Here is a 24,875-nt window from a genome sequence, read left to right as displayed (position 1 = left end):
GCCTGTGGCTTATATACAGTATATTCTCTGGTTAAATGGGTTCTATGCAACATGCCATTAGCTATCTCAGGTTATCATCATAAACAATAAGTTATCACTTTGTGGCTTCATAGAGCACCTTTAAACAATAAAGAGACACCGTACAGCAGCCCTTACCATAGCAAATCGCTACAGCAACCACCTGTAGCAGCCAGTGGTTACCATGGAGACCAGCTGTAGCAGCCAGTGGTTAGTAAACTACAGTCTGTAGTTACAGCAGAACACCCTCTGTCTCCACGGTTACAGATCCATAACAGAGGAAATGAGAGAGAGCAGCGCTGGGTTGATAAGACCCGTCTGTCTCTGGACTGTCAGCTACAGTTCCCTGTAACTCAGTTGGTAGAGCATGGCGTTTGCAACGCCAGGGTTGTGGGTTCGTTTCCCACGGGGGGCCAGTATGAAAATGTATGCACTCACTAACTGTAAGTCGCTCTGGATAAGAGCGTCTGCTAAATGACTAAAATGTAAAATGTACAGTTCACTGATCACCCTCCAAGTCACTATCTCTCCTCAAGCCAATCAGAAGGCTCACAGCAGCCGGTTCAACCATTCAGAAGGCACACAGTAGGCAGTTCAACCAATCAGAAGGCACACAGCAGGCAGTTCAACCAATCAGAAGGTAGATTTAGGATGGCTCTAATAGTGAAGACAGGCAGCTGTGGGTTAGGGTTATATCTTGGGCCTCCAGCCCTGTATAAACTGTGTGATCTTTGTGACGTGCAGTCGGCTGAGGTGGAAGTCATGTGACAGGGTCTCCTCATCGAGCCGCACCAGGAGGCTCCCGTCAACACGCTCTCTCTGGAACACGCCCACTGCCGCCTCTGATAGGCCGATGAACCTCAGACTGGCAGACACCTCCTCCAATGAGAGCGCAGACAGGTCGGTGGGCGGGCGCCAAGCAGGGTCACTAGGTTGAGTCGACCCCTCGAAAGTCCCGCCTCCCTCGGCGCCTCTGGAGAACTCTGATATCTGATTGGATGGTACTGGCTCTGGAGATGGGCAGGTGAAGCGACTAGGGTTAAAGGGGTTCAGCGCTCCGAAGGGAGCGAATCGGCTCTGAGGGGGCGGAGGCCTCAGCCAGGAAGAGGAGTTACAGCTCCATGGCTCCGCCCAGGAGGCCTGCGCAGGCTGGGGATTGGCCAGGCTGTCGGCAGGGAGAGCAGAGATTGGCTCAGGGCTGGAGAGGGAGGGATCAGTCCAGGAACAGGGATAACAGTAGACAAATGAGTCTGGAAGAGATACGGAACAACTAGAGAGAGAGAGAGAGAGAGAGAGAGAGAGAGAGAGAGAGAGAGAGAGAGAGAGAGAGAGAGAGAGAGAGAGAGAGAGAGAGAGAGAGAGAGAGAGAGAGAGAGAGAGAGAGAGAGAGAGAGAGAGAGAGAGAGATAGAGAAAGAGAAAGAGAGAGAGAGAGGGAGAGAGAGAGAGAGAGATGGGATTAAGGTGTGTCCATGTGTACCTGTCTGTTGTTCCAGAGGAGTAGCATGAGAGGTGTGTGTGTGTGTCTTTGCGTGTGTGTACCTGTCTGTTGTTCCAGAGGTGTGTGTGTGTGTGTCTTTGCGTGTGTGTACCTGTCTGTTGTTCCAGAGGAGTAGCATGAGAGGTGTGTCCGAGGGAAGCGGGGTGGGATCGGTGGCTGGGGGCGGGGCTAGGACAGGAAGGGGATGACTCTCCTTTACAGCATCGAGGAGGAACTGGAGGAGGGATCAGGAACCTGCACTCTTCTCTCACCTACACACATAAACAACCACACAACCACAGACACACATACAAACACACACACACATAGTGGTTTCTGAATAATTAGATAATAATAATAGACTGAAGGAGATGGTGGGTCAACATGAAGACTGGATTATATAGAGTCTCAAGGAGCTGGTTGGTTGGTCAACATAAAGACTGGTTTCTAAAAAGTCTGAAGTAGCTGATGGGTCAAAGTAAAGACTGGTTTCTATAGAATCTGAAGGAGCTTGTTGGTCAACATAAAGACTGGTTTCTATAGAGGTGAAGGAGATGGTGGGTCAACATAGAGACTGGTTTCTATAGAGGTGAAGGAGATGGTGGGTCAATATTATGACTGGTTTCTATAGAGGTGAAGGAGATGGTGGGTCAACATAAAGACTGGTTTCTATAGAGGTGAAGGAGATGGTGGGTCAATATAAAGACTGGTTTCTATAGAGGTGAAGGAGATGGTGGGTCAATATAAAGACTGGTTTCTATAGAGGTGAAGGAGATGGTGGGTCAATATAAAGACTGGTTTCTATAGAGGTGAAGGAGATGGTGGGTCAACATAGAGACTGGTTTCTATAGAGGTGAAGGAGATGGTGGGTCAACATAAAGACTGGTTTCTATAGAGGTGAAGGAGATGGTGGGTCAACATAAAGACTGGTTTCTATAGAGGTGAAGGAGATGGTGGGTCAACATAAAGACTGGTTTCTATAGAGGTGAAGGAGATGGTGGGTCAATATTAAGACTGGTTTCTATAGAGGTGAAGGAGATGGTGGGTCAATATAAAGACTGGTTTCTATAGAGGTGAAGGAGATGGTGGGTCAATATAAAGACTGGTTTCTATAGAGGTGAAGGAGATGGTGGGTCAATATAAAGACTGGTTTCTATAGAGGTGAAGGAGATGGTGGGTCAACATAAAGACTGGTTTCTATAGAGGTGAAGGAGATGGTGGGTCAACATAAAGACTGGTTTCTATAGAGGTGAAGGAGATGGTGGGTCAATATAGAGACTGTGGTCTATAGAGTCTGAAGGAGATGGTGGGTCAACATAGAGACTGTGGTCTATAGAGTGTAAAGGAGATGGTGGGTCAACATAGAGACTGTGTTCTATAGAGTGTAAAGGAGATGGTGGGTCAACATAGAGACTGGTTTCTATAGAGGTGAAGGAGCTTGTTGGTCAACATAGAGACTGTGTTCTATAGAGTGTAAAGGAGATGGTGGGTCAACATAGAGACTGTGTTCTATAGAGTGTAAAGGAGATGGTGGGTCTACATAGAGACTGTGTTCTATAGAGTGTAAAGGAGATGGTGGGTCAACATAGAGACTGTGTTCTATAGAGTGTAAAGGAGATGGTGGGTCAACATAGAGACTGTGTTCTATAGAGTGTAAAGGAGATGGTGGGTCAACATAGAGACTGTGTTCTATAGAGTGTAAAGGAGGTGGTGGGTCAACATAGAGACTGTGTTCTATAGAGTGTAAAGGAGATGGTGGGTCAACATGAAGGTAGGACTATATAGAGTCTGAAGGAGCTGGTGGGTCAACATAGAGACTGGTTTCTATAGAGGTGAAGGAGATGGTGGGTCAACATAGAGACTGGTTTCTATAGAGGTGAAGGAGATGGTGGGTCAACATAAAGACTGGTTTCTATAGAGGTGAAGGAGATGGTGGGTCAACATAAAGACTGGTTTCTATAGAGGTGAAGGAGATGGTGGGTCAACATAGAGACTGTGTTCTATAGAGTGTAAAGGAGATGGTGGGTCAACATAGAGACTGGTTTCTATAGAGGTGAAGGAGATCTTGGGTCAACATAAAGACTGGTTTCTATAGAGGTGAAGGAGATGGTGGGTCAACATAGAGACTGGTTTCTATAGAGGTGAAGGAGATGGTGGGTTAAAATAAAGACTGGTTTCTATAGAGGTGAAGGAGATGGTGGGTCAACATAGAGACTGGTTTCTATAGAGGTGAAGGAGATGGTGGGTCAACATAAAGACTGGTTTCTATAGAGGTGAAGGAGATGGTGGGTCAATATTAAGACTGGTTTCTATAGAGGTGAAGGAGATGGTGGGTCAACATAAAGACTGGTTTCTATAGAGGTGAATGAGATGGTGGGTCAATATAAAGACTGGTTTCTATAGAGGTGAAGGAGATGGTGGGTCAATATAAAGACTGGTTTCTATAGAGGTGAAGGAGATGGTGGGTCAATATAAAGACTGGTTTCTATAGAGGTGAAGGACATGGTGGGTCAATATAAAGACTGGTTTCTATAGAGGTGAAGGAGATGGTGGGTCAACATAAAGACTGGTTTCTATAGAGTTGAAGGAGATGGTGGGTCAATATAAAGACTGGTTTCTATAGAGGTGAAGGAGATGGTGGGTCAACATAGAGACTGGTTTCTATAGAGGTGAAGGAGATGGTGGGTCAATATAAAGACTGGTTTCTATAGAGGTGAAGGAGATGGTGGGTCAATATAAAGACTGGTTTCTATAGAGGTGAAGGAGATGGTGGGTCAACATAAAGACTGGTTTCTATAGAGGTGAAGGAGATGGTGGGTCAACATAAAGACTGGATTCTATAGAGGTGAAGGAGATGGTGGGTCAACATAAAGACTGGTTTCTATAGAGGTGAAGGAGATGGTGGGTCAACATAAAGACTGGTTTCTATAGAGGTGAAGGAGATGGTGGGTCAACATAAAGACTGGTTTCTATAGAGGTGAAGGAGATGGTGGGTCAACATAAAGACTGGTTTCTATAGAGGTGAAGGAGATGGTGGGTCAACATAAAGACTGGATTCTATAGAGGTGAAGGAGATGGTGGGTCAACATAGAGACTGTGGTCTATAGAGTCTGAAGGAGATGGTGGGTCAACATAGAGACTGTGTTCTATAGAGTGTAAAGGAGATGGTGGGTCAACATAGAGACTGGTTTCTATAGAGGTGAAGGAGCTTGTTGGTCAACATAGAGACTGTGTTCTATAGAGTGTAAAGGAGATGGTGGGTCAACATAGAGACTGTGTTCTATAGAGTGTAAAGGAGATGGTGGGTCAACATAGAGACTGTGTTCTATAGAGTGTAAAGGAGATGGTGGGTCAACATAGAGACTGTGTTCTATAGAGTGTAAAGGAGATGGTGGGTCAACATAGAGACTGTGTTCTATAGAGTGTAAAGGAGATGGTGGGTCAACATAGAGACTGTGTTCTATAGAGTGTAAAGGAGATGGTGGGTCAACATAGAGACTGTGTTCTATAGAGTGTAAAGGAGATGGTGGGTCAACATGAAGGTAGGACTATATAGAGTCTGAAGGAGCTGGTGGGTCAACATAGAGACTGGTTTCTATAGAGGTGAAGGAGATGGTGGGTCAACATAGAGACTGGTTTCTATAGAGGTGAAGGAGATGGTGGGTCAACATAAAGACTGGTTTCTATAGAGGTGAAGGAGATGGTGGGTCAACATAAAGACTGGTTTCTATAGAGGTGAAGGAGATGGTGGGTCAACATAGAGACTGTGTTCTATAGAGTGTAAAGGAGATGGTGGGTCAACATAGAGACTGGTTTCTATAGAGGTGAAGGAGATGGTGGGTCAACATAAAGACTGGTTTCTATAGAGGTGAAGGAGATGGTGGGTCAACATAGAGACTGGTTTCTATAGAGGTGAAGGAGATGGTGGGTTAAAATAAAGACTGGTTTCTATAGAGGTGAAGGAGATGGTGGGTCAACATAGAGACTGGTTTCTATAGAGGTGAAGGAGATGGTGGGTCAACATAAAGACTGGTTTCTATAGAGGTGAAGGAGATGGTGGGTCAATATTAAGACTGGTTTCTATAGAGGTGAAGGAGATGGTGGGTCAACATAAAGACTGGTTTCTATAGAGGTGAAGGAGATGGTGGGTCAACATAGAGACTGTGTTCTATAGAGTGTAAAGGAGATGGTGGGTCAACCTAGAGACTGGTTTCTATAGAGGTGAAGGAGATGGTGGGTCAACATAAAGACTGGTTTCTATAGAGGTGAAGGAGATGGTGGGTCAACATAGAGACTGGTTTCTATAGAGGTGAAGGAGATGGTGGGTTAAAATAAAGACTGGTTTCTATAGAGGTGAAGGAGATGGTGGGTCAACATAGAGACTGGTTTCTATAGAGGTGAAGGAGATGGTGGGTCAACATAAAGACTGGTTTCTATAGAGGTGAAGGAGATGGTGGGTCAATATTAAGACTGGTTTCTATAGAGGTGAAGGAGATGGTGGGTCAACATAAAGACTGGTTTCTATAGAGGTGAATGAGATGGTGGGTCAATATAAAGACTGGTTTTTATAGAGGTGAAGGAGATGGTGGGTCAATATAAAGACTGGTTTCTATAGAGGTGAAGGAGATGGTGGGTCAATATAAAGACTGGTTTCTATAGAGGTGAAGGAGATGGTGGGTCAATATAAAGACTGGTTTCTATAGAGGTGAAGGAGATGGTGGGTCAACATAAAGACTGGTTTCTATAGAGGTGAAGGAGATGGTGGGTCAATATAAAGACTGGTTTCTATAGAGGTGAAGGAGATGGTGGGTCAACATAGAGACTGGTTTCTATAGGGTGAAGGAGATGGTCGGTCAATATAAAGACTGGTTTCTATAGAGGTGAAGGAGATGGTGGGTCAACATAGAGACTGTGTTCTATAGAGTGTAAAGGAGATGGTGGGTCAACATGAAGGTAGGACTATATAGAGTCTGAAGGAGCTGGTGGGTCAACATAGAGACTGGTTTCTATAGAGGTGAAGGAGATGGTGGGTCAACATAGAGACTGGTTTCTATAGAGGTGAAGGAGATGGTGGGTCAACATAAAGACTGGTTTCTATAGAGGTGAAGGAGATGGTGGGTCAACATAAAGACTGGTTTCTATAGAGGTGAAGGAGATGGTGGGTCAACATAGAGACTGTGTTCTATAGAGTGTAAAGGAGATGGTGGGTCAACATAGAGACTGGTTTCTATAGAGGTGAAGGAGATGGTGGGTCAACATAAAGACTGGTTTCTATAGAGTCTGAAGGAGATGGTGGGTCAACATAAAGACTGGTTTCTATAGAGGTGAAGGAGATGGTGGGTCAACATAGAGACTGGTTTCTATAGAGGTGAAGGAGCTTGTTGGTCAACATAGAGACTGTGTTCTATAGAGTGTAAAGGAGATGGTGGGTCAACATAGAGACTGTGTTCTATAGAGTGTAAAGGAGATGGTGGGTCAACATAGACACTGTGTTCTATAGAGTGTAAAGGAGATGGTGGGTCAACATATAGACTGTGTTCTATAGAGTGTAAAGGAGAAGGTGGGTCAACATAGAGACTGTGTTCTATAGAGTGTAAAGGAGATGGTGGGTCAACATAGAGACTGGTTTCTATAGAGTGTAAAGGAGATGGTGGGTCAACATAGAGACTGTGTTCTATAGAGTGTAAAGGAGATGGTGGGTCAACATGAAGGTAGGACTATATAGAGTCTGAAGGAGCTGGTGGGTCAACATAGAGACTGGTTTCTATAGAGGTGAAAGAGATGGTGGGTCAACATAGAGACTGGTTTCTATAGAGGTGAAGGAGATGGTGGGTCAACATAAAGACTGGTTTCTATAGAGGTGAAGGACATGGTGGGTCAACATAAAGACTGGTTTCTATAGAGGTGAAGGAGATGGTGGGTCAACATAAAGACTGGTTTCTATAGAGGTGAAGGAGATGGTGGGTCAACATAAAGACTGGTTTCTATAGAGGTGAATGAGATGGTGGGTGAACATAGAGACTGTGTTCTATAGAGTGTAAAGGAGATGGTGGGTCAACATAGAGACTGGTTTCTATAGAGGTGAAGGAGATGGTGGGTCAACATAAAGACTGGTTTCTATAGAGGTGAAGGAGATGGTGGGTCAACATAGAGACTGGTTTCTATAGAGGTGAAGGAGATGGTGGGTCAACATAAAGACTGGTTTCTATAGAGTGTAAAGGAGATGGTGGGTCAACATAGAGACTGGTTTCTATAGAGGTGAAGGAGATGGTGGGTCAACATAGAGTCTGGTTTCTATAGAGGTGAAGGAGATGGTGGGTCAACATAAAGACTGATTTCTATAGAGTGTAAAGGAGATGGTGGGTCAACATAGAGACTGTGGTCTATAGAGTGTAAATGAGATGGTGGGTCAACATAGAGACTGTGTTCTATAGAGTGTAAAGGAGATGGTGGGTCAACATAGAGACAGTGTTCTATAGAGTGTAAAGGAGATGGTGGGTCAACATAGAGACTGTGTTCTATAGAGTGTAAAGGAGATGGTGGGTCAACATAGAGACTGTGTTCTATAGAGTGTAAAGGAGATGGTGGGTCAACATAGAGACTGTGTTCTATAGAGTCTGAAGGAGATGGTGGGTCAACATAGAGACTGTGTTCTATAGAGTGTAAAGGAGATGGTGGGTCAACATAGAGACTGTGTTCTATAGAGTGTAAAGGAGATGGTGGGTCAACATAGAGACTGGTTTCTATAGAGGTGAAGGAGATGGTGGGTCAACATAGAGACTGGTTTCTATAGAGGTGAAGGAGTTGGTGGGTCAACATAGAGACTGGTTTCTATAGAGGTGAAGGAGATGGTGGGTCAACATAGAGACTGTGTTCTATAGAGTGTAAAGGAGATGGTGGGTCAACATAAAGACTGGTTTCTATAGAGGTGAAGGAGATGGAGGGTCAACATAGAGACTGGTTTCTATAGAGGTGAAGGAGATGGTGGGTCAACATAAAGACTGGTTTCTATAGAGGTGAAGGAGATGGTGGGTCAACCTAGAGACTGGTTTCTATAGAGGTGAAGGAGATGGTGGGTCAACATAGAGACTGGTTTCTATAGAGGTGAAGGAGATGGTGGGTCAACATAAAGACTGGTTTCTATAGAGGTGAAGGAGATGGTGGGTCAACATAAAGACTGGTTTCTATAGAGGTGAAGGAGATGGTGGGTCAACATAGAGACTGGTTTCTATAGAGGTGAAGGAGATGGTGGGTCAACATAGAGACTGGTTTCTATAGAGGTGAAGGAGCTGGTGGGTCAACATAGAGACTGGTTTCTATAGAGGTGAAGGAGATGGTGGGTCAACATAGAGACTGGTTTCTATAGAGGTGAAGGAGATGGTGGGTCAACATAGAGACTGGTTTCTATAGAGGTGAAGGAGATGGTGGGTCAACATAAAGACTGATTCTATATAGTCTGAAGGAGCTGGTTTTTCAACATAAAGACTGATTCTATAGAGGTGAAGGAGATGGTGGGTCAACATAGAGACTGTGTTCTATAGAGTGTAAAGGAGATGGTGGGTCAACATAGAGACTGTGTTCTATAGAGTGTAAAGGAGATGGTGGGTCAACATAGAGACTGTGTTCTATAGAGTGTAAAGGAGATGGTGGGTCAACATGAAGGTAGGACTATATAGAGTCTGAAGGAGCTGGTGGGTCAACATAGAGACTGTGTTCTATAGAGTGTAAAGGAGATGGTGGGTCAACATAGAGACTGTGTTCTATAGAGTGTAAAGGAGATGGTGGGTCAACATAGAGACTGTGTTCTATAGAGTGTAAAGGAGATGGTGGGTCAACATAGAGACTGTGTTCTATAGAGTGTAAAGGAGATGGTGGGTCAACATAGAGACTGTGTTCTATAGAGTGTAAAGGAGATGGTGGGTCAACATAGAGACTGTGGTCTATAGAGTGTAAAGGAGATGGTGGGTCAACATAGAGACTGTGTTCTATAGAGTGTAAAGGAGATGGTGGGTCAACATAGAGACTGTGTTCTATAGAGTGTAAAGGAGATGGTGGGTCAACATAGAGACTGTGTTCTATAGAGTGTAAAGGAGATGGTGGGTCAACATAGAGACTGTGTTCTATAGAGTGTAAAGGAGATGGTGGGTCAACATAGAGACTGTGTTCTATGGAGTCTGAAGGAGATGGTGGGTCAACATAGAGACTGTGTTCTATAGAGTGTAAAGGAGATGGTGGGTCAACATAAAGACTGGTTTCTATAGAGGTGAAGGAGATGGAGGGTCAACATAGAGACTGGTTTCTATAGAGGTGAAGGAGATGGTGGGTCAACATAAAGACTGGTTTCTATAGAGGTGAAGGAGATGGTGGGTCAACATAGAGACTGGTTTCTATAGAGGTGAAGGAGATGGTGGGTCAACATAGAGACTGGTTTCTATAGAGGTGAAGGAGATGGTGGGTCAACATAGAGACTGGTTTCTATAGAGGTGAAGGAGATGGTGGGTCAACATAAAGACTGGTTTCTATAGAGGTGAAGGAGATGGTGGGTCAACATAGAGACTGGTTTCTATAGAGGTGAAGGAGATGGTGGGTCAACATAGAGACTGGTTTCTATAGAGGTGAAGGAGATGGTGGGTCAACATAGAGACTGGTTTCTATAGAGGTGAAGGAGATGGTGGGTCAACATAGAGACTGGTTTCTATAGAGGTGAAGGAGATGGTGGGTCAACATAGAGACTGGTTTCTATAGAGGTGAAGGAGATGGTGGGTCAACATAGAGACTGGTTTCTATAGAGGTGAAGGAGATGGTGGGTCAACATAAAGACTGATTCTATATAGTCTGAAGGAGCTGGTTTTTCAACATAAAGACTGATTCTATAGAGGTGAAGGAGATGGTGGGTCAACATAGAGACTGTGTTCTATAGAGTGTAAAGGAGATGGTGGGTCAACATAGAGACTGTGTTCTATAGAGTCTGAAGGAGATGGTGGGTCAACATAGAGACTGTGTTCTATAGAGTGTAAAGGAGATGGTGGGTCAACATAGAGACTGTGTTCTATAGAGTGTAAAGGAGATGGTGGGTCAACATAGAGACTGTGTTCTATAGAGTGTAAAGGAGATGGTGGGTCAACATAGAGACTGTGTTCTATAGAGTGTAAAGGAGATGGTGGGTCAACATGAAGGTAGGACTATATAGAGTCTGAAGGAGCTGGTGGGTCAACATAGAGACTGTTTTCTATAGAGTGTAAAGGAGATGGTGGGTCAACATAGAGACTGTGGTCTATAGAGTGTAAACGAGATGGTGGGTCAACATAGAGACTGTTTTCTATAGAGTGTAAAGGAGATGGTGGGTCAACATAGAGACTGTGGTCTATAGAGTGTAAAGGAGATGGTGGGTCAACATAGAGACTGTGTTCTATAGAGTGTAAAGGAGATGGTGGGTCAACATAGAGACTGTGTTCTATAGAGTGTAAAGGAGATGGTGGGTCAACATAGAGACTGTGTTCTATAGAGTGTAAAGGAGATGGTGGTTCAACATAGAGACTGTGTTCTATAGAGTGTAAAGGAGATGGTGGGTCAACATAGAGACTGTGTTCTATAGAGTCTGAAGGAGATGGTGGGTCAACATAGAGACTGTGTTCTATAGAGTGTAAAGGAGATGGTGGGTCAACATAGAGACTGTGTTCTATAGAGTGTAAAGGAGATGGTGGGTCAACATAGAGACTGTGTTCTATAGAGTGTAAAGGAGATGGTGGGTCAACATAGAGACTGGTTTCTATAGAGGTGAAGGAGATGGTGGGTCAACATAGAGACTGGTTTCTATAGAGGTGAAGGAGATGGTGGGTCAACATAGAGACTGGTTTCTATAGAGGTGAAGGAGCTGGTGGGTCAACATAGAGACTGGTTTCTATAGAGGTGAAGGAGATGGTGGGTCAACATAGAGACTGGTTTCTATAGAGGTGAAGGAGATGGTGGGTCAACATAGAGACTGGTTTCTATAGAGGTGAAGGAGTTGGTGGGTCAACATAGAGACTGGTTTCTATAGAGGTGAAGGAGATGGTGGGTCAACATAAAGACTGATTCTATATAGTCTGAAGGAGCTGGTTTTTCAACATAAAGACTGATTCTATAGAGGTGAAGGAGATGGTGGGTCAACATAGAGACTGTGTTCTATAGAGTGTAAAGGAGATGGTGGGTCAACATAGAGACTGTGTTCTATAGAGTGTAAAGGAGATGGTGGGTCAACATAGAGACTGTGTTCTATAGAGTGTAAAGGAGATGGTGGGTCAACATAGAGACTGTGTTCTATAGAGTGTAAAGGAGATGGTGGGTCAACATGAAGGTAGGACTATATAGAGTCTGAAGGAGCTGGTGGGTCAACATAGAGACTGTGTTCTATAGAGTGTAAAGGAGATGGTGGGTCAACATAGAGACTGTGTTCTATAGAGTGTAAAGGAGATGGTGGGTCAACATAGAGACTGTGTTCTATAGAGTGTAAAGGAGATGGTGGGTCAACATAGAGACTGTGTTCTATAGAGTGTAAAGGAGATGGTGGGTCAACATAGAGACTGTGTTCTATAGAGTGTAAAGGAGATGGTGGGTCAACATAGAGACTGTGGTCTATAGAGTGTAAAGGAGATGGTGGGTCAACATAGAGACGGTGTTCTATAGAGTGTAAAGGAGATGGTGGGTCAACATAGAGACTGTGTTCTATAGAGTGTAAAGGAGATGGTGGGTCAACATAGAGACTGTGTTCTATAGAGTGTAAAGGAGATGGTGGGTCAACATAGAGACTGTGTTCTATAGAGTGTAAAGGAGATGGTGGGTCAACATAGAGACTGTGTTCTATAGAGTCTGAAGGAGATGGTGGGTCAACATAGAGACTGTGTTCTATAGAGTGTAAAGGAGATGGTGGGTCAACATAAAGACTGGTTTCTATAGAGGTGAAGGAGATGGAGGGTCAACATAGAGACTGGTTTCTATAGAGGTGAAGGAGATGGTGGGTCAACATAAAGACTGGTTTCTATAGAGGTGAAGGAGATGGTGGGTCAACATAGAGACTGGTTTCTATAGAGGTGAAGGAGATGGTGGGTCAACATAGAGACTGGTTTCTATAGAGGTGAAGGAGATGGTGGGTCAACATAGAGACTGGTTTCTATAGAGGTGAAGGAGATGGTGGGTCAACATAAAGACTGATTCTATATAGTCTGAAGGAGCTGGTTTTTCAACATAAAGACTGATTCTATAGAGGTGAAGGAGATGGTGGGTCAACATAGAGACTGTGTTCTATAGAGTGTAAAGGAGATGGTGGGTCAACATAGAGACTGTGTTCTATAGAGTCTGAAGGAGATGGTGGGTCAACATAGAGACTGTGTTCTATAGAGTGTAAAGGAGATGGTGGGTCAACATAGAGACTGTGTTCTATAGAGTGTAAAGGAGATGGTGGGTCAACATAGAGACTGTGTTCTATAGAGTGTAAAGGAGATGGTGGGTCAACATAGAGACTGTGTTCTATAGAGTGTAAAGGAGATGGTGGTTCAACATAGAGACTGTGTTCTATAGAGTGTAAAGGAGATGGTGGGTCAACATAGAGACTGTGTTCTATAGAGTCTGAAGGAGATGGTGGGTCAACATAGAGACTGTGTTCTATAGAGTGTAAAGGAGATGGTGGGTCAACATAGAGACTGTGTTCTATAGAGTGTAAAGGAGATGGTGGGTCAACATAGAGACTGTGTTCTATAGAGTGTAAAGGAGATGGTGGGTCAACATAGAGACTGGTTTCTATAGAGGTGAAGGAGATGGTGGGTCAACATAGAGACTGGTTTCTATAGAGGTGAAGGAGATGGTGGGTCAACATAAAGACTGGTTTCTATAGAGGTGAAGGAGAAGGTGGGTCAACATAAAGACTGGTTTCTATAGAGGTGAAGGAGATGGTGGGTCAACATAGAGACTGGTTTCTATAGAGGTGAAGGAGATGGTGGGTCAACATAGAGACTGGTTTCTATAGAGGTGAAGGAGCTGGTGGGTCAACATAGAGACTGGTTTCTATGGAGGTGAAGGAGATGGTGGGTCAACATAGAGACTGGTTTCTATAGAGGTGAAGGAGATGGTGGGTCAACATAGAGACTGGTTTCTATAGAGGTGAAGGAGTTGGTGGGTCAACATAGAGACTGGTTTCTATAGAGGTGAAGGAGATGGTGGGTCAACATAAAGACTGATTCTATATAGTCTGAAGGAGCTGGTTTTTCAACATAAAGACTGATTCTATAGAGGTGAAGGAGATGGTGGGTCAACATAGAGACTGTGTTCTATAGAGTGTAAAGGAGATGGTGGGTCAACATAGAGACTGTGTTCTATAGAGTGTAAAGGAGATTGTGGGTCAACATAGAGACTGTGTTCTATAGAGTGTAAAGGAGATGGTGGGTCAACATAGAGACTGTGTTCTATAGAGTGTAAAGGAGATGGTGGGTCAACATGAAGGTAGGACTATATAGAGTCTGAAGGAGCTGGTGGGTCAACATAGAGACTGTGTTCTATAGAGTGTAAAGGAGATGGTGGGTCAACATAGAGACTGTGTTCTATAGAGTGTAAAGGAGATGGTGGGTCAACATAGAGACTGTGTTCTATAGAGTGTAAAGGAGATGGTGGGTCAACATAGAGACTGTGTTCTATAGAGTGTAAAGGAGATGGTGGGTCAACATAGAGACTGTGTTCTATAGAGTGTAAAGGAGATGGTGGGTCAACATAGAGACTGTGGTCTATAGAGTGTAAAGGAGATGGTGGGTCAACATAGAGACTGTGTTCTATAGAGTGTAAAGGAGATGGTGGGTCAACATAGAGACTGTGTTCTATAGAGTGTAAAGGAGATGGTGGGTCAACATAGAGACTGTGTTCTATAGAGTGTAAAGGAGATGGTGGGTCAACATAGAGACTGTGTTCTATAGAGTGTAAAGGAGATGGTGGGTCAACATAGAGACTGTGTTCTATAGAGTCTGAAGGAGATGGTGGGTCAACATAGAGACTGTGTTCTATAGAGTGTAAAGGAGATGGTGGGTCAACATAAAGACTGGTTTCTATAGAGGTGAAGGAGATGGAGGGTCAACATAGAGACTGGTTTCTATAGAGGTGAAGGAGATGGTGGGTCAACATAAAGACTGGTTTCTATAGAGGTGAAGGAGATGGTGGGTCAACATAGAGACTGGTTTCTATAGAGGTGAAGGAGATGGTGGGTCAACATAGAGACTGGTTTCTATAGAGGTGAAGGAGCTGGTGGGTCAACATAGAGACTGGTTTCTATGGAGGTGAAGGAGATGGTGGGTCAACATAGAGACTGGTTTCTATAGAGGTGAAGGAGATGGTGGGTCAACATAGAGACTGGTTTCTATAGAGGTGAAGGAGTTGGTGGGTCAACATAGAGACTGGTTTCTATAGAGGTGAAGGAGATGGTGGGTCAACATAAAGACTGATTCTATATAGTCTGAAGGAGCTGGTTTTTCAACATAAAGACTGATTCTATAGAGGTGAAGGAGATGGTGGGTCAACATAGAGACTGTGTTCTATAGAGTGTAAAGGAGATGGTGGGTCAACATAGAGACTGTGTTCTATAGAGTGTAAAGGAGATGGTGGGTCAACATAGAGACTGTGTTCTATAGAGTGTAAAGGAGATGGTGGGTCAACATAGAGACTGTGTTCTATAGAGTGTAAAGGAGATGGTGGGTCAACATGAAGGTAGGACTATATAGAGTCTGAAGGAGCTGGTGGGTCAACATAGAGACTGTGTTCTATAGAGTGTAAAGGAGATGGTGGGTCAACATAGAGACTGTGTTCTATAGAGTGTAAAGGAGATGGTGGGTCAACATAGAGACTGTGTTCTATAGAGTGTAAAGGAGATGGTGGGTCAACATAGAGACTGTGTTCTATAGAGTGTAAAGGAGATGGTGGGTCAACATAGAGACTGTGTTCTATAGAGTGTAAAGGAGATGGTGGGTCAACATAGAGACTGTGGTCTATAGAGTGTAAAGGAGATGGTGGGTCAACATAGAGACTGTGTTCTATAGAGTGTAAAGGAGATGGTGGGTCAACATAGAGACTGTGTTCTATAGAGTGTAAAGGAGATGGTGGGTCAACATAGAGACTGTGTTCTATAGAGTGTAAAGGAGATGGTGGGTCAACATAGAGACTGTGTTCTATAGAGTGTAAAGGAGATGGTGGGTCAACATAGAGACTGTGTTCTATAGAGTCTGAAGGAGATGGTGGGTCAACATAGAGACTGTGTTCTATAGAGTGTAAAGGAGATGGTGGGTCAACATAAAGACTGGTTTCTATAGAGGTGAAGGAGATGGAGGGTCAACATAGAGACTGGTTTCTATAGAGGTGAAGGAGATGGTGGGTCAACATAAAGACTGGTTTCTATAGAGGTGAAGGAGATGGTGGGTCAACATAGAGACTGGTTTCTATAGAGGTGAAGGAGATGGTGGGTCAACATAGAGACTGGTTTCTATAGAGGTGAAGGAGATGGTGGGTCAACATAGAGACTGGTTTCTATAGAGGTGAAGGAGATGGTGGGTCAACATAAAGACTGGTTTCTATAGAGGTGAAGGAGATGGTGGGTCAACATAGAGACTGGTTTCTATAGAGGTGAAGGAGATGGTGGGTCAACATAGAGACTGGTTTCTATAGAGGTGAAGGAGATGGTGGGTCAACATAGAGACTGGTTTCTATAGAGGTGAAGGAGATGGTGGGTCAACATAGAGACTGGTTTCTATAGAGGTGAAGGAGATGGTGGGTCAACATAGAGACTGGTTTCTATAGAGGTGAAGGAGATGGTGGGTCAACATAGAGACTGGTTTCTATAGAGGTGAAGGAGATGGTGGGTCAACATAGAGACTGGTTTCTATAGAGGTGAAGGAGATGGTGGGTCAACATAAAGACTGATTCTATATAGTCTGAAGGAGCTGGTTTTTCAACATAAAGACTGATTCTATAGAGGTGAAGGAGATGGTGGGTCAACATAGAGACTGTGTTCTATAGAGTGTAAAGGAGATGGTGGGTCAACATAGAGACTGTGTTCTATAGAGTCTGAAGGAGATGGTGGGTCAACATAGAGACTGTGTTCTATAGAGTGTAAAGGAGATGGTGGGTCAACATAGAGACTGTGTTCTATAGAGTGTAAAGGAGATGGTGGGTCAACATAGAGACTGTGTTCTATAGAGTGTAAAGGAGATGGTGGGTCAACATAGAGACTGTGTTCTATAGAGTGTAAAGGAGATGGTGGGTCAACATGAAGGTAGGACTATATAGAGTCTGAAGGAGCTGGTGGGTCAACATAGAGACTGTTTTCTATAGAGTGTAAAGGAGAGGGTGGGTCAACATAGAGACTGTGGTCTATAGAGTGTAAACGAGATGGTGGGTCAACGTAGAGACTGTTTTCTATAGAGGTGAAGGAGATGGTGGGTCAACATAAAGACTGATTCTATAGAGGTGAAGGAGATGGTGGGTCAACATAGAGACTGTGTTCTATAGAGTGTAAAGGAGATGGTGGGTCAACATAGAGACTGGTTTCTATAGAGTGTAAAGGAGATGGTGGGTCAACATAGAGACTGTGTTCTATAGAGTGTAAAGGAGATGGTGGGTCAACATAGAGACTGTGTTCTATAGAGTGTAAAGGAGATGGTGGGTCAACATAGAGACTGTGTTCTATAGAGTGTAAAGGAGATGGTGGGTCAACATAGAGACTGTGTTCTATAGAGTCTGAAGGAGATGGTGGGTCAACATAGAGACTGTGTTCTATAGAGTGTAAAGGAGATGGTGGGTCAACATAGAGACTGTGTTCTATAGAGTGTAAAGGAGATGGTGGGTCAACATAGAGACTGTGTTCTATAGAGTGTAAAGGAGATGGTGGGTCAACATAGAGACTGTGTTCTATAGAGTGTAAATGAGATGGTGGGTCAATATAGAGACTGTGTTCTATAGAGTGTAAAGGAGATGGTGGGTCAACATAGAGACTGTGGTCTATAGAGTGTAAAGGAGCTGGTGGGTCAACATAGAGACTGTGGTCTATAGAGTGTAAATGAGATGGTGGGTCAACATAGAGACTGTGTTCTATAGAGTGTAAAGGAGATGGTGGGTCAACATAGAGACTGTGTTCTATAGAGTGTAAAGGAGATGGTGGGTCAACATAGAGACTGTTTTCTATAGAGTGTAAAGGAGATGGTGGGTCAACATAGAGACTGTGTTCTATAGAGTGTAAAGGAGATGGTGGGTCAACATAGAGACTGTGTTCTATAGAGTCTGAAGGAGATGGTGGGTCAACATAGAGACTGTGTTCTATAGAGTGTAAAGGAGATGGTGGGTCAACATAGAGACTGTGTTCTATAGAGTGTAAAGGAGATGGTAGGTCAACATAGAGACTATGTTCTATAGAGTGTAAAGGAGATGGTGGGTCAACATAGAGACTGTGTTCTATAGAGTGTAAAGGAGATGGTGGGTCAACATAGAGACTGTTTTCTATAGAGTGTAAAGGAGATGGTGGGTCAACATAGAGACTGTGTTCTATAGAGTGTAAAGGAGATGGTGGGTCAACATAGAGACTGTGTTCTATAGAGTGTAAAGGAGATGGTGGGTCAACATAGAGACTGTGTTCTATAGAGTGTAAAGGAGATGGTGGGTCAACATAGAGACTGTGTTCTATAGAGTGTAAAGGAGATGGTGGGTCAACATAGAGACTGTGTTCTATAGAGTGTAAAGGAGTTGGTGGGTCAACATAGAGACTGTGGTCTATAGAGTGTAAACAAGATGGTGGGTCAACATAGAGTGTTTTTTATAGAATATGAATGAGATGGTGGGTCAACATGAAGTATGTTTTCTATATAGTCCGAAGGAGCTGGTTGGTCAACATAGAGACTGATTCTATAGAGTCTGAAGGAGTTGGTGGGTCAACTTAAAGACTGGATTCTCTAGAGGCTGAAAGATATCCAAGATGGCATAGCAGTGCGGTCGTGTTTTCTGTAGATAGCCAGTTTTTTTAGTTTTTTTTGTATTTTTCATATATATTTCTCAATCTCACTTTCCATCCTTTAACTAAATATACTTTCCTGCAACCCGCCTCACCCAATGTGGAACGGATTCTATTATTTCTTGTACCTTTTTATCAAGAACCTACGGCTGAAACTAGCCAGCTAACTAGCTACTTGCTATTAGCCACCGTTAGCGGTCTTCACCACTGTCCTTGGCCTGCACTACCTACCAGCCAGCTCTAGCCTGGACAATTATCGGCCAGTCTGCACATCGCGCTATCGACCCAGAGCATACCGGTTTTTCTGCCGGAATCACTGGACCTTAACGCCGGACCATCGCAACTAGCTAGCTGCAACCGAATGGCTGTTGTCATTGTTGGCTAATCACCACTGTCCTGAAGCTAACCCCAGTTAGCCTTGAGCTAGCCTCGAGCCAGGCCCATCTCCCGGCTATCTACCTCTCTGTCAACCGGATGGGACCTCCTGGTGTTGACACGACGCCCCGCCAATCCATCACGACTGGTCTGCCGACATAATCGTCTGATGTGGTTTCAACAGGCTTCCCGTTGTGACGACCATGAAGATCCATCTGCTAGCCCCGGCCCGCTAGCAAACGCAATCAACAGCTGTGCCTCCTGCTCGCCTGTGCTTTAGCAGCCACTGAACTGCTCCCGGACTAACCTATTGCTGTTCACTGGACCTTATGATCACTCAGCTACACAGCTGATGCTTGCTGGACTGTTCCTTTATACGGTACCCCATCCTGTTTATCTGTTTAGCCTCAGCTCAATCTTTCGTCACCATTACCAGCTGTTGTCTTAGCTCTCTCGAATAGCACCTGTGATTGCGTTATGCCTCTCTCCCATGTCAATATGCCTTGCCTATTGCTGTTTGGGTTAGTTCTTATAGTACTATTTCACTGTAGAGCCCCCAGTCCCGCTCAACCTGCCTCAGATAGCTCCTTTGTCCCACCCCCCATACACGCGGAGACTGGCTCAATCGGTACCTCCAGTGATGCTATCTCTTTCATTGTTACCCAACGCTTAGGTTTCCCTCCACTGTACTCATGTCCTTCGATATCCTTGTCTGTACATAATGCCCTGAATCTATTCTACAACGCCCGGAAACCTGCCCATTTTTTTCTCTGTACCCAACGCACTAGAAGACCAGTTCTTAAAGCCTTTAGCCGCATCCTTATTCTACTCCTCCTCTGTTCCTCTGGTGATGTAGAGGTTAACCCAGGCCCTGTAGCCCCCAGTATTACTCCTGCTCCCCAGGCGCTATCATTTGTTGACATCTGTAACCGCAAAAGCCTTGGTTTCTTGCATGTTAACATCAGAAGCCTCCTCCCTAAGTTTGAGTTATTCACTGCGTTAGCACACTCCGCCAACCCTGATGTTCTAGCAGTGTCTGAATCCTGGCTTAGGAAGGCCACCAAAGATTCAGAAATGTCCATCCCCAACTACAACATTTTCCGTCTCGATAGAACTGCCAAAGGGGGTGGGGTTGCAATCTACTGTAGAGATAGCCTGCAGAGCTCTATCATACTATCCAGGTCTTGTCACGATCGTTGACACATGATGAAGCGGACCAAGGCGCAGCGTTGAAGGTGAACATATTATTTATTTAGAATGATCACACGATCAAAACAACAACGATAACGTGACGTCTACGGTATAACACAAACCAAATCAGAACAAGATCCCACAAAGAATAGCTGAAAACAGCCTACCTAAGTATGGCTCCCAATCAGAGACAACGAGCAACAGCTGCCTCTGATTGGGAACCACCCTGACCAACATAGATCTATATGATCTAGAACAAAACCCAAAACATAGAAAACACAACATAGAAGCTACCCCGTGAAACTAAACATAGAAAATCCACACCCTGGCTCAACATTTCAGAGTCCCCAGAGCCAGGGCGTGACAGTACCCCCCCCCCAAAGGCGCGGACTCCGACCGCGCCAACAGAACACCACAGGGGAGGGACCGGGTGGGCACTCCGCCTTGGCGGCGGATCCGGCTCTGGGCATGATCCCCACTCCCTCTCTAACCCCCCACAGTACCCCTGGTCCGGTCTGGCCCTGCTGGCCGGAGCTGGACTGAACACTGGTGGAGCGGATTGCTCTAGCTCCGACGTGAAGCATCTGACCGGTGCCGGACCAGCCACCGGTGGAACAGGCACGGGCCGTGCCGGACTGACGACGCACACCACTGGCTTGGTGTGGGGAGCAGGAGCGGGCCGAGCCGGGCTGTCGAAGCGCACCCCTGACTTGGTGCGGGGAACAGGCACGGGCCGTGCCGGACTGACGACGCACACCACTGGCTTGGTGTGGGGAGCAGGAGTGGGCCGAGCCGGGCTGTCGAAGCGCACCCCTGACTTGGTGCAGGGAACAGGCACGGGCCGTGCCGGACTGACGACGCACACCACTGGCTTGGTGTGGGGAGCAGGAGCGGGCCGAGCCGGGCTGTCGAAGCGCACCCCTGACTTGGTGCAGGGAACAGGCACGGGCCGTGCCGGACTGACGACGCACACCACTGGCTTGGTGTGGGGAGCAGGAGCGGGCCGAGCCGGGCTGTCGAAGCGCACCCCTGACTTGGTGCGGGGAACAGGCACGGGCCGAGCCGGACTGACGAAGCGCACCACTGGCTTGGTGTGGGGAGCAGGAGCGGGCCGAGCCGGGCTGTCGAAGCGCACCCCTGACTTGGTGCGGGGAGCAGGAACGGGCCGAGCCGGGCTGTCGAAGCGCACCCCTGACTTGGTGCGGGGAGCAGGAATGGGCCGGACTGGGCTGGCGACGCGCACCGTAGACTTGGTGCGAGTGGCAGGAACAGGCCGGACCGTACTGGGAACACACACCACTGGCCCTACGTGGGGATCAGGAACAGGCCGGACCGGACTGGCAACACACGCCAGTACCTCTCGCCGTGCCTCTACAACCTCCTTCCCCCTGGTGACCAGTGACTCCCGTAACCTGGCGTCCTCCTGCTGCCCCGTCGTCCACGGCGTTAGCCCCCCCCTAAAAAATTTATGGGCTTCACTCCTACCCTTGGCCAAGGCCTCCATCCCTCTTGCCAGACTCGCACTCATCTCCTCCCACGTCCATCCTCTCTCCTCGTCACGCTGCTTGATCCAGTCGAGGTGGGATCTTCTGTCACGATCGTTGACACATGATGAAGCAGACCAAGGCGCAGCGTTGAAGGTGAACATATTATTTATTTAGAATGATCACACGATCAAAACAACAACGATAACGTGACGTCTACGGTATAACACAAACCAAATCAGAACAAGATCCCACAAAGAATAGCTGAAAACAGCCTACCTAAGTATGGCTCCCAATCAGAGACAACGAGCAACAGCTGCCTCTGATTGGGAACCACCCTGACCAACATAGATCTATATGATCTAGAACAAAACCCAAAACATAGAAAACACAACATAGAAGCTACCCTGTGAAACTAAACATAGAAAATCCACACCCTGGCTCAACATTTCAGAGTCCCCAGAGCCAGGGCGTGACAGTACCCCCCCCCCAAAGGCGCGGACTCCGACCGCGCCAACAGAACACCACAGGGGAGGGACCGGGTGGGCACTCCGCCTTGGCGGCGGATCCGGCTCTGGGCATGATCCCCACTCCCTCTCTAACCCCCCACAGTACCCCTGGTCCGGTCTGGCCCTGCTGGCCGGAGCTGGACTGAACACTGGTGGAGCGGATTGCTCTAGCTCCGACGTGAAGCATCTGACCGGTGCCGGACCAGCCACCGGTGGAACAGGCACGGGCCGTGCCGGACTGACGACGCACACCACTGGCTTGGTGTGGGGAGCAGGAGCGGGCCGAGCCGGGCTGTCGAAGCGCACCCCTGACTTGGTGCGGGGAACAGGCACGGGCCGTGCCGGACTGACGACGCACACCACTGGCTTGGTGTGGGGAGCAGGAGTGGGCCGAGCCGGGCTGTCGAAGCGCACCCCTGACTTGGTGCAGGGAACAGGCACGGGCCGTGCCGGACTGACGACGCACACCACTGGCTTGGTGTGGGGAGCAGGAGCGGGCCGAGCCGGGCTGTCGAAGCGCACCCCTGACTTGGTGCAGGGAACAGGCACGGGCCGTGCCGGACTGACGACGCACACCACTGGCTTGGTGTGGGGAGCAGGAGCGGGCCGAGCCGGGCTGTCGAAGCGCACCCCTGACTTGGTGCGGGGAACAGGCACGGGCCGAGCCGGACTGACGAAGCGCACCACTGGCTTGGTGTGGGGAGCAGGAGCGGGCCGAGCCGGGCTGTCGAAGCGCACCCCTGACTTGGTGCGGGGAGCAGGAACGGGCCGAGCCGGGCTGTCGAAGCGCACCCCTGACTTGGTGCGGGGAGCAGGAATGGGCCGGACTGGGCTGGCGACGCGCACCGTAGACTTGGTGCGAGTGGCAGGAACAGGCCGGACCGTACTGGGAACACACACCACTGGCCCTACGTGGGGATCAGGAACAGGCCGGACCGGACTGGCAACACACACCAGTACCTCTCGCCGTGCCTCTACAACCTCCTTCCCCCTGGTGACCAGTGACTCCCGTAACCTGGCGTCCTCCTGCTGCCCCGTCGTCCACGGCGTTAGCCCCCCCCTAAAAAATTTATGGGCTTCACTCCTACCCTTGGCCAAGGCCTCCATCCCTCTTGCCAGACTCGCACTCATCTCCTCCCACGTCCATCCTCTCTCCTCGTCACGCTGCTTGATCCAGTCGAGGTGGGATCTTCTGTCACGATCGTTGACACATGATGAAGCAGACCAAGGCGCAGCGTTGAAGGTGAACATATTATTTATTTAGAATGATCACACGATCAAAACAACAACGATAACGTGACGTCTACGGTATAACACAAACCAAATCAGAACAAGATCCCACAAAGAATAGCTGAAAACAGCCTACCTAAGTATGGCTCCCAATCAGAGACAACGAGCAACAGCTGCCTCTGATTGGGAACCACCCTGACCAACATAGATCTATATGATCTAGAACAAAACCCAAAACATAGAAAACACAACATAGAAGCTACCCCGTGAAACTAAACATAGAAAATCCACACCCTGGCTCAACATTTCAGAGTCCCCAGAGCCAGGGCGTGACAGTACCCCCCCCCCAAAGGCGCGGACTCCGACCGCGCCAACAGAACACCACAGGGGAGGGACCGGGTGGGCACTCCGCCTTGGCGGCGGATCCGGCTCTGGGCATGATCCCCACTCCCTCTCTAACCCCCCACAGTACCCCTGGTCCGGTCTGGCCCTGCTGGCCGGAGCTGGACTGAACACTGGTGGAGCGGATTGCTCTAGCTCCGACGTGAAGCATCTGACCGGTGCCGGACCAGCCACCGGTGGAACAGGCACGGGCCGTGCCGGACTGACGACGCACACCACTGGCTTGGTGTGGGGAGCAGGAGCGGGCCGAGCCGGGCTGTCGAAGCGCACCCCTGACTTGGTGCGGGGAACAGGCACGGGCCGTGCCGGACTGACGACGCACACCACTGGCTTGGTGTGGGGAGCAGGAGCGGGCCGAGCCGGGCTGTCGAAGCGCACCCCTGACTTGGTGCAGGGAACAGGCACGGGCCGTGCCGGACTGACGACGCACACCACTGGCTTGGTGTGGGGAGCAGGAGCGGGCCGAGCCGGGCTGTCGAAGCGCACCCCTGACTTGGTGCAGGGAACAGGCACGGGCCGTGCCGGACTGACGACGCACACCACTGGCTTGGTGTGGGGAGCAGGAGCGGGCCGAGCCGGGCTGTCGAAGCGCACCCCTGACTTGGTGCGGGGAACAGGCACGGGCCGAGCCGGACTGACGAAGCGCACCACTGGCTTGGTGTGGGGAGCAGGAGCGGGCCGAGCCGGGCTGTCGAAGCGCACCCCTGACTTGGTGCGGGGAGCAGGAACGGGCCGAGCCGGGCTGTCGAAGCGCACCCCTGACTTGGTGCGTGGAGCAGGAATGGGCCGGACTGGGCTGGCGACGCGCACCGTAGACTTGGTGCGAGTGGCAGGAACAGGCCGGACCGTACTGGGAACACACACCACTGGCCCTACGTGGGGATCAGGAACAGGCCGGACCGGACTGGCAACACACGCCAGTACCTCTCGCCGTGCCTCTACAACCTCCTTCCCCCTGGTGACCAGTGACTCCCGTAACCTGGCGTCCTCCTGCTGCCCCGTCGTCCACGGCGTTAGCCCCCCCCTAAAAAATTTATGGGCTTCACTCCTACCCTTGGCCAAGGCCTCCATCCCTCTTGCCAGACTCGCACTCATCTCCTCCCACGTCCATCCTCTCTCCTCGTCACGCTGCTTGATCCAGTCGAGGTGGGATCTTCTGTCACGATCGTTGACACATGA

General features: G+C 47.7%; 1 protein-coding gene across 1 annotated transcript in view; it reads right to left on the bottom strand.

Moving 5' to 3' along the window:
* Positions 1 to 708: 708 nt before the first annotated feature.
* LOC311125954 (GRB2-associated and regulator of MAPK protein 2-like) overlaps positions 709 to 24,875 on the bottom strand; it is a gene marked incomplete at both ends in the record, with an annotated part of 66,943 nt that continues 42,776 nt past the window's right edge. Inside the window, 3 exon segments of the mRNA XM_084199981.1 lie at positions 709 to 1,288; positions 1,610 to 1,682; positions 1,685 to 1,769. Coding sequence (XP_084056107.1) covers positions 709 to 1,288; positions 1,610 to 1,682; positions 1,685 to 1,769 — 738 coding nt within the window.

Source organism: Coregonus lavaretus (genome assembly GCF_964263955.1).
Source record: "Coregonus lavaretus genome assembly, contig: HAP1_SCAFFOLD_137, whole genome shotgun sequence".
Classification (NCBI taxonomy): domain Eukaryota; kingdom Metazoa; phylum Chordata; class Actinopteri; order Salmoniformes; family Salmonidae; genus Coregonus; species Coregonus lavaretus.
Note: the sequence above shows the minus strand (reverse complement) of the source record. Positions and strands in the feature narration are given on the sequence as shown.